This window comes from Diabrotica virgifera, chromosome 5, assembly GCF_917563875.1.
Source record: "Diabrotica virgifera virgifera chromosome 5, PGI_DIABVI_V3a".
NCBI classification, from domain to species: Eukaryota; Metazoa; Arthropoda; class Insecta; order Coleoptera; family Chrysomelidae; genus Diabrotica; species Diabrotica virgifera.
This window is the reverse complement of record NC_065447.1, coordinates 186,330,741-186,348,496: the sequence shown is the minus strand read 5'-3', so window position 1 is coordinate 186,348,496 and position 17,756 is coordinate 186,330,741. Positions and strand designations below refer to the sequence as shown.

The 17,756-nt window shown below is 33.0% G+C and overlaps 1 protein-coding gene across 2 annotated transcripts in view; it reads right to left on the bottom strand.

Annotated features, from left to right (window-relative positions):
- Positions 1–17,756, bottom strand: part of LOC114328579 (tryptophan 2,3-dioxygenase) — a 136,947-nt gene that overhangs the window by 67,694 nt on the left and 51,497 nt on the right. For both annotated transcript variants that reach the window (XM_028277467.2, XM_050651708.1), the window contains exon 3: positions 2,536–2,666. In XM_028277467.2, coding sequence (XP_028133268.2) covers positions 2,536–2,666 — 131 coding nt within the window. The remainder of the gene's footprint in view (positions 1–2,535; positions 2,667–17,756) is intronic.

Below are 17,756 nucleotides of genomic sequence, written 5' to 3'. Positions count from 1 at the left end.
GTTAAATGTTGCTATGTCCTTTTCAACTCTAGATCTTATTTCGGTTGTTTCGTATTTCGAGTTGACAACTATTCCAAGGTAAAAAATATTTTGAACTTGGGTATTATACATTTTCATTTCAACCAATCTTTTCACTAAATTATTAATGATTTTAATATAATATAAAGTCATACCTACATCCACATGTAGTTATTTCAAGGTTTACTTTTACTGTATGTATTATTAGAATCCCGTTTTTAGGAATATCCCAGGTCCCGAAACTTTTTCATTTACTCTTTAAAGGGGTAGGTGCAAAATCTTGGTCCAATGCTATTTAAATTCATTCATTTTTTTCGAATCCTGAGAAAACTAATAAGTATTTTTGAAAAATGTAAATGCAGAAAGAACAATTACATTATTATCAAGGGCCGAAAGTCTCTGGAAAACTTCTATAATGTTTATTTTATTAAGTTAGTTCTTTAAGTTAGTTATTTTAAGTTCTAGCTGCAACAAACCATTTCTTTTTCTGTTTTAAATTGGCTGGAACGGTAATAAAAATTTTATCAGAACTGTTTTTTGATGTATTTACACACCCAGGAACAAAACACCACTTATTTGGCTTTATTTTTAATAATTAAATACGTAAAAAACTGCGCACATTCAAATACACTGAGTAAATAAGTATACAAAACTAGTCGTCGATCAAAGACGTTACCACTGCTGACGTCACAGACCGTAGCCTCGCTGCACGGTACCGTTTTTCTAGTCTCCAAGAAAATCAACATTATGAACTCATTTATCTTAAAAAATATACATTTTTAAACAGTTTTATGATTGTTACGTTCTTACATACCTTGTAATCTATTGAATTTAACTATATTTAAAAATTAGTGAACATCCCTATTGACTGGTTACCATTATAAATACGTAATTTCTAAAACAAAAAAAGCACAAGCTTGAATTTAAAGCTGGGAGAAGTGTCTTCAACTAAGAAACCTCAGAGACCAAAGACTTTAATCGTGTTGCCTCATTTTCTTTCTGTTCAGCGCTAGTTTTTTCCAATTTTGCATTTTAATGATCTTAGATTCACGGGCTCATCCATTTTTTTACGTGGTCTCCTACTTCCTACTTTTTTCTTTAGCTTAGTCTCTGTCTGTTATCAATGGTCGTTCTTACTGGTTGTCCATAACTTTTTTCTTCTTAATTATTTGTTTATCTTTGTCTTAGTTAGTTGGGTATATTACATCCAATTATTATTGATGAACGAGAAATACTTGAAACATGGAGTAAAAATTATTCCAAGATAACAGCCCAATTTATACAGACCAATGTAAGTCAATGCAGGCAGGCAGCTCCCAATACGTCGGCCTAAAAATGAACATGAAGAAAACAAAAATAATCACAAACACAGATGACCCCAGACGCATAACTATAAATGGCAGTGAGATAGAAAAAGTCCAGGAATATATCTACCTAGGCCAAATCCTGAAACTTGACAAAGAAAACCAAAGTGCGGAAATTAATAGGAGAGCAAGACTAGCATGGGCAGGATTTGGAAAACTTGGTTGGATACTTAAGAACCGCAAAATACCTCAATATTTGAGGACCAAAGTGTTCAACCAGTGCATCCTTCCTATCATGACATATGGGTGTCAAACCTGGACCCTAACCAAGGCAAATATGAATAAACTAGCTACAACAGAAAGAGCTATGGAAAGAGCAATGTTAGGTATACGACTGTCAGATAAAAAGAGGAGCGACTGGGTAAGATCAAAAACAAAAGTCGAGGACATAACAACAAAAGTTGCCAAACTTAAATGGAGCTTTGCAGGCCACACTGTTAGACAAAAAGACCAACGTTGGAATGCCACGATACAACATTGGAGACCTTACCAAAGTAAACGACCGAGAGGAAGACCACAGATGAGATGGGTTGATGGTATTAAAAGAGTAGCCGGAACGAATTGGAAATATGTTGCTCAGGATAGAGACCGATGGAAGGAGTTGGGGAGGCCTATGTCCAAACGTGGACGATAGAAGGCTAAGAACAAGAAGAAGAATGTAAGTCAAGGAGCAGGACCTGAAATTTTAAAATCTGAAGTTCTTCATGCCATTATAGCAGCTAAAACCAAGGCACTGTACCAGACTACATTAACTCTTTAAAATTATGTAAGAAGACCACATGAATGATCTATTTTTATATGCGTTCTTTACTTGATACTCTTTCACAGCAAAAGATTTTGTAACCACAGCAAGAATTATCAAATACTATAATTCAGTCAGTGTTGTTGGCACTGAGGCCTGGATTCTGAAGCTGATACGATCAATCGCCCAAAGGCGTTTGAGATGTGGTTGCCGAAAGGGGTAGCGAAAGAAAAAGAATAGTACCTGCAATTTGGCTGCTTTCTTTTCTTATTTCAGTTGTCTACTATTATTTCCGGATATCTAAGCTGCCTCTTATTATGGCCAAATCTTTGTACATTTGTAGTATTTGTAGAATTTTTAATGTAGGTACCTACTTAAATTATTTACAATTAGAATAAAATAAATATTTACCTTTAATATAAGTACAACCCTATTCAGCCTTCGAAGAATTTCTAACGTTTTGGATTCTTCTAATATTGAACTAAAAATATGCCTAATCGAATCCAATTCCCATATAACTTGTTTGAACCAGAGTTCATAAGCTAAAAAATGTAAAATTACTTAAGAACATGCTTACAAATGAAAAGGGCTTTATAAGAATGTTATTATAAGAATGTTAGTTGCCACTATAGTTGTGCTATATTTTTATTTATTAAATAAATTCGCTGAAATAGAGACACACATGCCATAGTTTGGCCAGATCACAAACTTTAGATCTGGAAGGTATTAATGCGTATGAGATATTATTTAATAGGCTTTGTTTAAAATTAATGGTATTCAAATTATTGTTGATACCGTGCGTTCAGTTTTCGATTAGATATACGGACTTTGGCAACACTGCCGGCTTTCCACATTGAAGAAGCTATGCGTTATTATAGTAGGGAGTAAAGTATGCTAAATTTGCAGTCACTCGAGCGTTATGGGGACCAATTGGGTTGTGATTATTAGGTCCTAAAAAAGTTAAGTAAAATTTTCAATTTTAGCGGGCGTTTGTCATTTTTTAATTTAATTTTCCATTTCCAACAATCGTTTTTTCCGATTATAGCGCCATCTGTTCATAATTCGAAAAAATGTCTCGAATAAAAGTTGCTTATTTTTACGTAAAGAATCCAAATCTGCAATAAAAATTTGGGGGTCATATTTAAGATTTTAAAGTAACCCCCCACCCCGCCCCCGTGGGGGGTCGTGTTTGGTACCATTAGATAAATTTTTCAAAAACATTTAGAATGTATTTTGCAGTTTTTCGGTCTGATGTTCATTTTGCGAAATATCGCGGGGTTTGTATTTAAAATTTTAAATTTACCCCCCACCCCTCACCGTGGGGTCATGTTTAGTACCATTCGATAGATTTTTGAAAAATATTGAAGACGTATTTTTTAGTTTTTTGATCTGACGTTCATTTCGCGAAATATTCGCTTTTCTTTTGTGAAATTTTTTGACTCACCCATTTCCTTACGCCCCGCTGAAATGGTCAGATTTTTGAAATATACCCTCTCTTGCATGTACTTAATTTACCTTATCTTAATCTGACAATTTTAAGTATTTTTAACCACAGATATTTTTTTCGGGCCCCCCTTAACGAACCTCCTTGTGTTAAGAGCCAATATATAGTAGAGGTACATCTACAGGGTACCAAGTTTCGCCCATATGATAATCTGACGCGCTCAAGTAACTGCAAAAATCCCCACTTGGGCTCTCCTACCATTATTATAATTTATAGATATGTAAAAATGTAAATATTAAGAGTATAGGCGGCATAGGCATAGAGTATCAATTTCGTCGTCAAAATAGATAAAACCAAACATCCGGGATGTACATCTCCTCCGTTATTGTTAAGTATGTACTAAATGCCTTCCTCACTTCCTCTGGCTGAGCGGTGACGTTATTCAATGCCTAAGCGTACGTTCAGAGTGGAGCGAAGAAAGAGTGCGAGCAAAGAGCAAAGAGCAAAGAGCAAAAAGTGCACGTTCAGAGTGGAGCGAAGAAAGAGTACGAGCAAAGAGCAAAGAAGTAGTGTTGCCCAAATGCAAGACCAAGACGAGACTTGGACAGTCTTGGTCTTGGTCTTGCACCAGTACACCTGGTCTTGGTATTGGTCTTGGTATTGCACTCCCAGTCTTGGTCTTGGTCTTGGTCTTGCAGCAAGAGTCTTGCAAGTCTCGCAGTTACCCACTAGCATATTGCTATTTATTAATAAACAACTCACATTAGGTGGGTTTGAACCCACGATCTAAACTATCCCTGCCTATACTCTAACTAACTGGGCTATCTACCATGTCCCACGGGAGTCAGTCTGTTTCTTAATAAACGTTTGCATATTTAATAACCTGATATGTGCTAAAACATGGTGAAAACACAAAAAATCAAATAAATGACATAAACTTATCTAGACTGTATTTTAAAGAACATTATCTGTCTAGAAAGGGATTGATGGACTCTCACATTAGGTATATGAAATGAAATGGAATAAAAGAGTTCTACAATTTGCCATTTATTCAAATAAAAAATAAAAAAAATACAAATTAAATTACAGCACAGTACGCAATAGCTTTGACACTATTATTAGTTGAAAATTTTTGTTTGCTATTAGTTGAAAATTTTAAGATTGACTTTTTTTTAACAAGAATTAATACAAAGTAATACACGCAGTTTAATTATATAACATTTATATAGAGTGAGTTTTATGTATGGAACGTCTCAAATATCTCGGAAACGACTTGAACGATTTTTATAGAATTTGGTGAGTAAAGGTCTTCTAATGCGGCCGATATTATAGTGGTAATTACAGATTGTTACCAGATCTTGCGTTTTTTTGAAAATATAATGAACTTTAGTATTTCGAATAGAACACCCTGTATATTTTTGCATTTTGAACCATAATAACTACTAATTAATTTTCATGTAATATTTCCTATACCGAAATGCCGTAATTTCTGAGTTATTTCTATATTTATTTTAAAAAAAAATTAAACAAATTATAAAAATCAATTGTTTCAGCCCTGGCACACTTATTTTAGGTTCTTTGGATCATATGGAACAAAAAAGGTCTTTTGTAGTTTTTGTCTAAAGTTATTCGTTTCCGAGTTATAAACAATTTAAAACTGAAAAAAATCGAAAAATGACGATGTTTAAGGCTCAAAAACACAAGTAATAGCTATTTGTATAACAAGGGAGGAAAGTGCTATTTTTCCTCCCGAGAATGAAGTTTACTGCCCTACGCGTAGCGTAGGAAAAGGCACTTTACTCCCATGTTATACATATGGTTTTTCCACCTTCCTCAAATAACAAGTCATTTTTTCATTTTTACTTAATTTATTTTATCTAACTAACCAATAAAATTTATTAGAACTAAATCTAACAAGTAGGTACAATATAACTGTCAACTGTCAAATATAAGTCAAGTTATTAATGTAAACATTGTTAAATCAAAATAACAATTTACTGTTTTTACCATTCTGCAAAATACACAGTGTTTTATAAATAAATGTTAAAATGTATAGATACTTACGTAATAGAAAATAGATATTATACAGGGCGTCAATAAGTTATATTTCATGAATGACATACCATGACGTTACTATTACTTTTCCTCCCTAGGAAGGAAAAGTACAACTTTGCTCCCTACAATCAGGTCCGGAAAAGTATACTTTCGGTAGAGGTAGGTGGAAAAAAATATTATTTTCGAAATCTCGAAGTGCCTAAACTGAAGTTTAAACTTTATTTATCAGTTGTCGATAAGTAATTTGTTTATTTCATTTTAAAAAACATTGTTTTTTAGTTTTTAATGCAGCCCGATCACCCATCCTCTCATAAGTTCTTCATTAACAATAAAAAAACAATGGCAAAATCACACATCGGCCAATATCTCTTTTTATATAATAATAAATATCTCTTTTTTTGAAATTTGAAGGTTTTATAGCATTTTACCGTGCGCGAATGGACTATACATGGTAGTCAGGCATCATCTTATCTACTGCTTTTTCAGCAAAAAATTTTGTTTGGCCGATTGATCTAATATCTAATTGCACACCCTGCAAAAAGTAGGACGTTTCGTCTTTACGATATGGATAAGGAAAAACAATTGAGTGGTTGTCCGTAACAGTGAATATGGTATTCGTATTATATTTTTATCACCTTATAGGCGACATACTTCTTTAAAAGTTTCAATGCGATATTGTTATACACACAACACAAGAAGATTATTTTATGAAAGGTTGCTATTCTCGAAATCTAGACAATTGCTCAATTGTAATTAATTTCGGAGCGAAGGCGTCGTCTGATATTAGGAAAGAATGAAATATTTTATTTTTACATTGTATAATAATTTATTATGACCACTGAGTACGTATCCAATAAATAAGTGTTCATATTTTTAATTCGGTATGTATGTTCATCGTATTGTTCATAATGCGGATAAATCCATTTTTCCAAATTTTTGTTACATATTTTTTTGTATCTCATAGTCTCTAAGCATATACCCGAACTAATATACAGGGTGTTACAAAAATACAGGTCATAAATTAAATCACCTATTCTAGGACCAAAAATAGTTCTAATGAACCTAACTTACCTTAGTACAAATATGCATATAAAAAAAGTTACAGCCCTTTGAAGTTACAAAATGAAAATCGATTTTTTCCAATATATCGAAAACTATTAGAGATTTTTTATTGAAAATGGACATGTGGCATTTTTATGGCAGGAATATCTTAAAGAAAAATTATAGTGAAATTTGTGCACCCCATAAAAGTGTTATGGGGGTTTTATTCTTTTAAACCCACCCAAACTTTTGTGTACGTTCCAATTAAATTATTATTGTGATACTATTAGTTAAATTCAATATTTTTAAAACTTTTTTGGTTCTTAGTATTTTTTCGACAAGGCAGTTTTTATCGAGTTGCGGCTTCTTTTCTAATATGTATGTTTACGTAGAGATTTTATGGGGGTTTTGTTCCTTTAAACCTCCCAAATGGTTGTGTACGTTCCAATTAAACTATTACTGCGATACCATTAGTTAAACACAGTGTTTTTAAAACTTTTTTGCTTCTGTGTATTTTTTCGATAAGGCACATTTTATCGAGATGTGACTTCTTTTTTAATATGGTTTAAAATATACCTAAATATGTAAATCATAAATAAATTTTCCTATTATTATCAAGTCTCCATAATCGTACTTAGCCATATCACAGATGTACATATAGGTCTGGATCCCGCGTATGAAAAAAAAGTTGATTAATATCAAGCTGAAAATTTGTTAATAGCTTTAAGCTGTCTAGTCGGATAAACTTTGATATATGGGAACACTGGAACAGGGGCAGTTTTAATTGTGGAACAGGTTAAAAATTTGGAACGGTCAGACCACGAAAACGGCACATTTATTTTGTCCGACAGAACAGACTTAAACTCTCTGAACAGAGATTAAACTCTCATGTAAAAATCAGACTGCTATTTATCACCAAATGGGCGTTTTAATGAGTGGAACATGTAGAATATGTCAAATGATAGGAATTATGACAGGTGATAAATAGCAGTCTGATTTTTGCATAAGATTTTAATCTCTGTTCGGAGAGTTTAGGTCTGTTCTGTCGGACAAAATAAATGTGCCGTTTTCGTGGTCTGACCGTTCCAAATTTTTAACCTGTTCCACAATTAAAACTGCCCCTGTTCCAGTGTTCCCATATATCAAAAGGTTTATCCGACTAGACACCCTTAAGCTATTGACAAATTTTCAGCTTGCTATTAATCAACTTTTTTTTCATACGCGGGATCCAGACCTAATAACATATAATGTGGCCATATACAAATATGTGGTGGATTTGACAAATAATATGCAAAATATTTCGACAAATACTGACTTTTCGAAAAAGTACCAAGAGGCAAAGAAGTTTTTAAAGCATTGTGTTTAACTAATGGTACTACAATTATAATCAAATTGAAACGTACACAAAAGTTTGGGGGGGTTTAAAGGAACCAAAACCCCATAACATTTTTATGGGGTGTCTAAATTTCACTATAATTTTTTTTTAAGATACTACTGCCTTAAGAATGTCACATGTTCATTTTCAATAAAAAATCTCCAATAGTTTTCGATATATTGGAAAAAATCGATTTTCATTTTGTAACTTCAAAGGGCTGTAACTTTTTTTATGTGCACATTTGTACTAAGGTAAGTTAGGTTCAATCGAACTATTTTTGATCCCAAAATATGTGATTAAATTTATGACCTGTATTTTTGTTACACCCTGTATTATTCCATAAAACGACACTCAAACTGCAAGACGCAAGAGTCTCGCAGGCTTGGTCTTGTTCTTGCTCAAGTCTTGCACAGTCAGTCTTGGTCTTGGTCTTGCTAAAATAAGGCGGTCTTGGTCTTGGTCTTGGTCTTGCTAAAACGCAAGAACAAGACCAAGACTGCAAGACCAAGACCGATTTTGGGCAACACTACAAAGAAGTGCTAAACCAGAGTAGGAGCTGGTAGTTACGCGAGACGAGTGTTTAGTTCTTTCCCACTCGGCAGTCATGGAAAGTTATTTTCTTTTTTTTTTCGAAAACTCCTCATTGAAAACGTGGTACTTCCTAACTCGCGGAAAATGTTAGAGAATTCATCGTAAAGGCAGGTATACATATGCGCTCTGCTCGGTGTGCGAGCCGCTCGCGCGCAGCATGTGCGTGAGATTAGTACGTGTTTTCAAGTGGCGCACAAACGGCACGCACACGGCGCACCACAATCTAACTTCTGTCGGTTTTTCAACAAAAGCTTTGATGGTTCGCAATACGTATTTGGACGGGTTTGCGAGTGGTTTGTTGTTTTTGGCGCGCCTGAGCTGAAAATATAAAAAAAAACATTCATAAATTAAAAGGTTAACTTTGTTTCTGGTGAAGCAACACAGTTAGAAAAAGCAGATATAATATGTATTATAATTGTCACCGGAAAAGCGAAAAAGGTAACGCACAACTTAAAAGAACCTATAGATTTCTAGCTTCGTTTCTGGTGAAGCAACGCAGTTAGAACAAGCAGATATATTATAATTGTGTCACCGGAAAGCGAAAAAGGTAACTCACAACGTGGAAGAACCTATAGTTTTCTAACTTCGCTTCTGGTGAAGCAACGGAGTTGGAACAAGCAGATATATTATAATTGTGTCACCGGGAAGCAAAAAAGGTAACGCACAACTTGGAAGCACCTATAGTTTTCTAACTTCGCTTCTGGTGAAGCAACGGAGTTGGAACAAGCAGATATATTATAATTGTGTCACCAGGAAGTAAAAAAGGTAAGGCACAACTTGGAAGAACCTATAGTTTTCTAAATTCGCTTCTGGTGAAGCAACGGAGTTGGAACAAGGAGATATATTATAATTGTGTCACCGGGAAGCAAAAAAGGTAACGCACAACTTGGTAGCCCCTATAGTTTTCTAACTTCGCTTCTGGTGAAGCAACGGAGTTGGATCAAGCAGATATATTATAATTGTGTCACCAGGAAGCAAAAAAGGTAACGCACAACTTGGAAGCACCTATAGTTTTCTAACTTCGCTTCTGGTGAAGCAACGGAGTTGGAACAAGCAGATATATTATAATTGTGTCACCAGGAAGCAAAAAAGGTAACGCACAACTTGGAAGAACCTATAGTTTTCTAACTTCGCTTCTGGTGAAGCAACGGAGTTGGAACAAGCAGATATATTATAATTGTGTCACCGGGAAGCAAAAAAGGTAACGCACAACTTGGAAGCGCCTATAGCTTTCTAACTTCGCTTCTGGTGAAGCAACGGAGTTGGATCAAGCAGATATATTATAATTGTGTCACCAGGAAGCAAAAAAGGTAACGCACAACTTGGAAGAACCTATAGTTTATTAATTTTGCTTGTGGTGAAGCAACGGAGTTGGAACAAGCAGATATATTATAATTGTGTCACCGGTAAGCGAAAAAGGTAACGCACAACTTGGAACAACCTATAGTTTTCAGGGACTACCTATTTCGCTTTCCGGTGACACAATTATAATATATCTGCTTGTTCCAACTGCGTTACTTCACCAGAAACCAAGTTGGAAATCTATAGGTTCTTCCAAGTTGTGCGTTACCTTTTTCGCTTTCCGGTGACCCAATTATAATATATCTGCTTGTTTCAACTCCGTTGCTTCACCAGAAACGAAGTTAGAAAACTATAGGGGCTACCAAGTTGTGCGTTACCTTTTTTGCTTCCCGGTGACACAATTATAATATATCTGCTTGTTCCAACTGCGTTGCTTCACCAGAAATGAAGTTAGAAATCTATAAGTTCTTTCAAGTTGTGCGTTACCTTTTTCGCTTTCCGGTGACAATTATTATAATAGTCTGCTTGCTCCAACTGCGTTGCTTCACCAGAAACAAAGTTAAATTTTTAATTTATGAATTTTTTTTTATATTGATAACGATTTCCGAAGTGAAAGTCGAAACGTCAAGTAAACTTGATTTCAAACTCGAATTATGGCTTATGCCCAAATAAAATAGTAAATCTTATTTTGTATTTCTCACGCCGGTAAGAAGACAACAATGAAATGACCTTTTTTACATTGGTCCGCATGTATATTTTTTATTTCAGCTTCGAGATGGATGACGTCACTAGTATGTAAATGCCAAAAAATCATAATTTAAAAATAAAAATCGACCTGTTTCCGGATTTTTTAGTCGTCGGTTTACGAAATAATGAATTTATTCCATTTGATTTTGCCACACTGCAGAACTAATAATAATTATTAAGTTACATAATATTTATTTAAATATAAAATTGCATAAAATTATATATTTAAAAAGTCATCGTCGTCATCTGAATAGGGAATCTTTCTGATCCAATAACAGCTTTCTTTGAAACACTTCAGCTATCAGGACATCGAGATTCATTTTTCAGAGAAATAACAAAGAGTGCGAGCGGAGAAATCAAACTTGTTTGGTTTCGCCGCTTTGGCTATCTACGCTCCACTCTGAACGTACGCTAAGTTAAAGTGTCGAACGATACTAAAGCGGAATAATAAGCAGTGTTGCCGATTTTAGCGCTTCCTTCACTGTGGCCTATCTAATTATAAAGTAATCGTTCTGTATAATAGGTATTACACGTTTTGTAAAGTTGCAAGTGTTGTATATAGACAGTAGCTAACTGCAACCAGTTGTTAAAAGCGTTGCAAGAAGTTACAGTCCCTATATTATTGAAATTGTAAAAAATAAATTATGGTCTAGTTACAATTTACCATCCAAAATTGTTGGCTTTAAAAAATCTTCACTATTAGGCCAATGTAATTAAAACCTCAAAACTAACTCCTTACTAGACAAACTATGTTTATGAAGTTCTACAGTTGTAAAGTGCTGGAATATCCATCCCATTCTCCAGATTTGTTTAATTAGGTTTTCTAACTTCCTTCAAAACTAAATATTGCGTAGTAGTTCACGGCGCATCTGTTTTGAGATGAACGTTGAGAGGTGACTCATATTTTTTTACAAAAATTGCTTAGAATTAACCCATATAATAATAATTGAGTTATCTTCCCACTCAAAAAGGCCCGGAACATTGTTTAAATATTCAAAATGTCAAAAAATGAAGGAAAAATTCGATTTTTTCTTCATTTTTTGATTATAACTTTAAAAGTGTTCACTCCCGAGAAAAGTTGTTTTAACATAAAAGTTGCGCAATTAAATTTCCTACGATGTAGGAGTAGTTATAATTTTTATAAATTGTCACTTTTGTTGCAAAGTAGCAATAATTGCGAAAAAAAACCATAAAAAACAAGTATTTGCATTTTACGTTTTCTAACCATTTATGCTACACTTAGAACCTTCATGTTTTACCCAGAAAAATTTTATGATATAATAGGACAATACTGTAGATTTTATTAAGACCGGTTCAATAGATTTTGCAAAATAAATTTTGCAATCCAGCTTTCGAAAAAAAAATTCAGTTTTTTCAAAATGTTGCAGGACTGAAAATAAAACAGATAGCAAGTTTAAATTATTTTTACGTATAGAAGAATACTGTACCTTTCATTTGCATTTTGCAATATTAAAATCGGTTAACTACCACAGCGTCAGGATTTTTTTTAAATAAACATTAATTTTTGGTGCTACGCGCAGGGCAGCGGTGTTCGATTCACACAAGTTGATTTCCACCAAAATTTCTTCCAATCTTTATCTAATATATTATTTTCTTGCTCTATATTTTGTTGTATTTTAATATTTTAATTCCACAACAATTAAATTAATTTGATTATTGTTTGTGAAATATTGTTTAAACAATTGCATGTGTTTAAAAATAATAAACTTTTATTCTCTAAGTTAAGATATATGAACAAAGGAAGTTTTTGCTAAAAAAAGTGTTATTTCAAAGGACAGATTATGTGTTTTTATTTTGCAATAAACAAATTTATTTATTTATTTCGAAGTGTACTAACAATAAAAATTTATCAATCATTATCAAAGGTCATTGGAATGCCCAATCAGAGCAAACGTATCCGCTGTCCTGCGCGTAGCACCAAAAATTAATGCTTATTTAAAAAAAATTCTTGACGTCGTGGTAGTTAACCGATTTTAATTTTTGCAAATTGCAAATGAAAGGTACAGTATTCTTCTACATATAAAAAAAAATTCGTCTGCTTTTTTTTTCAGTCCTGCAACATTTTGAAAAACTGATTTTTGTTTGCGAAAGCTGGATTGCAAAAGTTATTTTGCAAAATCTATTCAACCGGTCTTAATGAAATTTACAGTATTGTTTTATTATATCATACAGTTTTTCTGGGTGAAATATGAAGGTCCTAATGTAGCATAATTGGTTGAAACACGTAAAATGCCAATACTTGTTTTTTTATGGTTTTCTTATATTATGGTGACAATTTTTAAAATTTTTAACTGATACTATATTGTAGGAAATTTAATTACGCAACTTTTATGTCAGTGCAACTTTTCTCGGAAATGAATACTTTTAAAGTTATAATCATAAAACGAAAAAAAAACGTCAAACTGATAGTTATAAATTTAATCTGCTCTCAAAAAAAATTAACTTTTTTAATAATAAAAGTGTGTCAGTATATAAAAAAATTAGTGAATTTGACGAAGAAAATCGTGGCTTTAAACTGATGAACTAACGTGCTAAATATAAACTAATTTAACTATTTTATTTGTGTTTATAAGTGACGAACAAAAAAAAAACAAGAACAACAGTGTTAAGTGCTAAACAACAGGACAGAAAGGGGCTCTTGGCCCACGAAAGAGCCTTCCAGACACCGGATGACGACTAAGCTAAGTACCTTAGATGATTTTATAGACAATAATATTTTTGAAAGCTTGCCTGAATTGACAGATGACGAATTAGCTAATGATTTAGAAAATTCAAAATTAAATAAGACAAATAAAGTAAATTCAAATCATACCAATAAACTAAAAACAAAATTAGGTCCATCAGACAATTTAAAAATAATAAATAATTCACAAACAAATAAAAAGAAAATAGATATTGCAAACATTGAATTCCTAAATAAAGCTAATTCTACATATTCTGTAGGTAGCATAGTAACAGTAGTTACTGATTCCATGTCTAGTAATAGTAATATATCCACATGTATTTCCCATAATAATTCTAGCGAGGGTGAAATAAGTGAAAGGGAAGATGAAATCAGTGAAAATAGTACAAATATAAGCAACGTACAAAAAGAGAAAAGAAAAGGACTCAATTCCTTAGGAAGCGGCTCAGACAAAGGAGAAATTAAACGTGCCAAAGAAATGGACACATACCACAAAGAACTAGTTCGATCATTAGACACATTAACTGAACAGATGAAAAAAATGGAGGCGGAAAATAAGCGCCTAATGAATCAAATCCATCAAATGCAAGAAGAAAACAAGTTCCAAATGGTCAAACTAGAAGAGAAAATAACCGGCAAAGATCAAGAAATACAGAAACTAACTCAAAAGCTACTTGAGATGATAGACAAACATGCGGAAAAGGAAAAGCTGATTTTAAAATCGAACGAAAAACCAACGCAAGCTGAAAAACAAACGCAGAAGAAAACGACGGTAGAAGAACCAACAAATATGCATGAAAAGGAAAGACGTAGAACTTCTGCTAATAGTCCAAATAAAGAAAACTTAATTGAAATGGAAAACAACAATGCTGAATGGACAACCCAGCAGCACCAGAAGAAAAAACAAAACAAAAAAACCAAAATAACAGAAAAAAACGTCACAGAAGAAGAACCGAAAAATATTAGCGCTGCTGAAAAGCAGACATTAATAATACAAAAGAGAAATGAAGAAGCATGCGTAGCCAGAGGAATGCTAAGAAAGAAATATGAACAAGAGAAAGATCAACACACTGAAATAGAAATGGAGACTGAAAACGAAAATGAAAAAGAAAAATCGAAAAACAGTATTCCCAAATTACCAGCGCAAAAACAAAATACCGTAACAACAACAGAAAAAGAACAGCCAACGAAGGCTGCACCTAGACCACCGGCGATTATCCTCAAATCGATAGGAAAAAGCCAAGAGATATTACAAAAAGCCGCAGAAAGGGGAATCGGATCCGCTAATAAATTCGCTAAATCTGGAAGGTCAATCGTGATCCAGACAAATAATAGAGAAGGGTACCTAGCAATGATCAAGATACTTGAAGAACAAAATACAAAGAACCCTGAAAGCCCTATTGAATACATCGCATATCCAATAGATTCAGAACGCACCACAAGATTAGTAATCAGAGGATTACATGAAACAACAGAAACAAGCAATATACAAAAAGAACTTAACAAAAACGGAATCATGGCCATTAAAGTAACAAATATGATCTCCAAGAAGGAAGACAAGAAAAAATTGCCACTTTTCTTAATTACAATAAACGAAGAAGATAAAGAAAAAATGAAAAGCTTGACAACTCTCTGTTACATGAAAATATATATCGAAGAAGAAATAAGAAAAAATACAGAAGTTATGCAGTGCTATAACTGCCAAGGATTCTACCATGGATCCAAAGCCTGTCACTGTGGAACTAAATGCGTTAAGTGTGGCGGATCACACATTAGCAGCGAATGCACAAAGGACAGGAACACCGAACCAAAGTGCGCAAACTGTGGCGAAGCCCACACAGCTAATTACAGAGGATGCTCCAAAGCACCAAAAAGAAAAACATACACCGCACAGGCACAAACAAGAAACAGAACAGAAGAACACACACCTACAGACAGAAGTACCAACAAAAGCTACGCACAAATAACTAGAGACTGGAAAATATGCACTAAAAAATGTCTAAAATATGCATGCAATATGCATTTTAAAACAAGCTGAATATGCACAATTAACATGCAAATATGCATTTATATATGCACTTATTTTTATATGAATAATTTTATGGTTTACGTTAAATACATAAATAAATAAAAAATAATAAAAATAAATAAATAGGTTTGAATTTAAACCAAATTGTATTATTATTTCTTAATATATTTTTTTAACTTCAGGTTTTGTGACAAATAAAACGGCAAAATATTTTATTTTGACCACAAGATAAATAAGAGTACAATAAAATAAATGTACATATTTTTATTGTTACAATATTGATTCATATTTTCTAAACTAATATTATAAAAAGAGTACAATAAAACAAATTTACATATTTTTATTGTTACAATAAATAATCATATATTGATTCATATTTTCTAAACTAATATTATGTCTTCTATCTGTTAATATTTGTTTATAGGCAGAAAAAGATCTCTCAACGTCACAAGATGTAATTGGGGCATATTTAAACTTTGCTATTAGAGACGGATCCATATTAATATTTTCATCGAAGTTTCCAAAATTGATTATATTATTTATTGAACGCAATAAAGTGAAACCCTCATTTTTGTTTAAAACGTCATCAAGTTTATCTTTAATTTTTACTCCAATTTCCCCATTCAGATTTGTTATTTTCTGTTTAACCGAATCAACAATAGACATACTATTGTGAAGACATAAATTTTGAGCCTCTAATTTTGTAATTGAACTTTCAATGATATCGAAATTCGATTTTATATACAACAATTGATTTTTAATAGACTTTTCTTTAAAAATATTTTGACAGTTATCAATAGCGGTACAAGTCGGATCAAAACTTGAAATAACGCTTTTGATGTCGTCGTAGTGTTCAGATAAAAATATAGCACTTTTAAGCCAAGTTCCCCATCTGGTTAATACTGGTTCTGGTGGTAAAGGAATATCGGGAAGCATCTCCCTATATACCTGTACACGTAGTGGTGCTTTCAGAAATACTTTTTTTACATTATTTATTAAGGTGTTTACATTGGGAAATTCAATTCTAACTTTCTCTGCAACTCTGTTTAGGCCGTGCGCCAAACATGTACAGTGAATTAAATTAGGGAAAAAGATTTTAAGATTGGATGCAGCTTTCATCATATATGAGGCGGCATCACTAAGCATTAATAATATTTTTTCAAATGGTACTTGATCAGGTAAAAAAAAATTTGTTAGGGATTCGTTAACAAATCTAGCTATTGTAGCATAGTTTGTTTTTTCCAAACATTTTACACTAATTAAGTATGAGTTTTTAAAATCGCCAGAGTCGTTAAGAACTCCAACAATTAGATTCGCAATTTGTCGACCCTTTGTATCCGTTGTTTCGTCGACGGAAATCCAAAGATAATCGGCTTTTAACTGATTTTTAATACTCGTCATCACATCTTTGTAACATGCACTGACATATTTTTTCCGAAGAGTTGAAGAACTTGGTATTTGAGCTGGTTTATCTTTAATCTTGCAATAAGTTTTTAAAAAGTTTTGACACGATTTATGTTCTAACTTGTGCAGAGGTATATTTCAGTTCAAAAAAAAATGGCATAAATCCTTTGCAAAGGTTTCTTGCCCAACTGACGTATTCTGAATCTGCAAACTGTTCTGTAGAATCTGCTGGCGAGGTTTATTATCATTTTTTGATAGCTTAGTTTGGTGAAGTGAAGTTTTTATGTGTTGAACTACTTGGAATTTCTTTTGACATGGAATCTGGAATATAATGATAATGATGTTTTAGATGTTTTCGTAAATAGATACCTACATTAAAATGATCAAACTTTTTAAACCTCCCCCAATTTTTTTTTATTTCTCAAAGTGAAATTGAAATCGTCAAACAATAAAGTACAGTCAGTGTACCGTAGTATACAGGGTGGGCCACTCTCAACACCTCGCTCTGTATAAGCCAAACCGTTGCGAACTTTAAAAAACAGTTTTTGAAGAAATGGGACGGTTTGTCATTTTAGAATAGACAGACACATAGATGTGCAAAGAAGTTTGATAAGTTTAAAAATCTATTGAAGTGGAGAACTTACCTTTTTATCACAAATGGTGCAAAACATACTTTCACTGTCGATAACTTTTAGATGATTGTTACTTCCAATCCAACTTCTGAGAAGACTTGATTTTTCCCTTGCTACTTTAGGCATTTTCACAATAATAATAAAATGATTTTTTTACACAGTATAGTCAATAACTTGCAATCACAAAAGTTGAATAATCGGCGATTGATTTAAGACTAACCATTCATAAAATAAAATAATCTATCCTACCCTTAAAACAGTGTTGCCAACTCGACCAATATAGTATTTGCCAAACCTCACAAGAATGA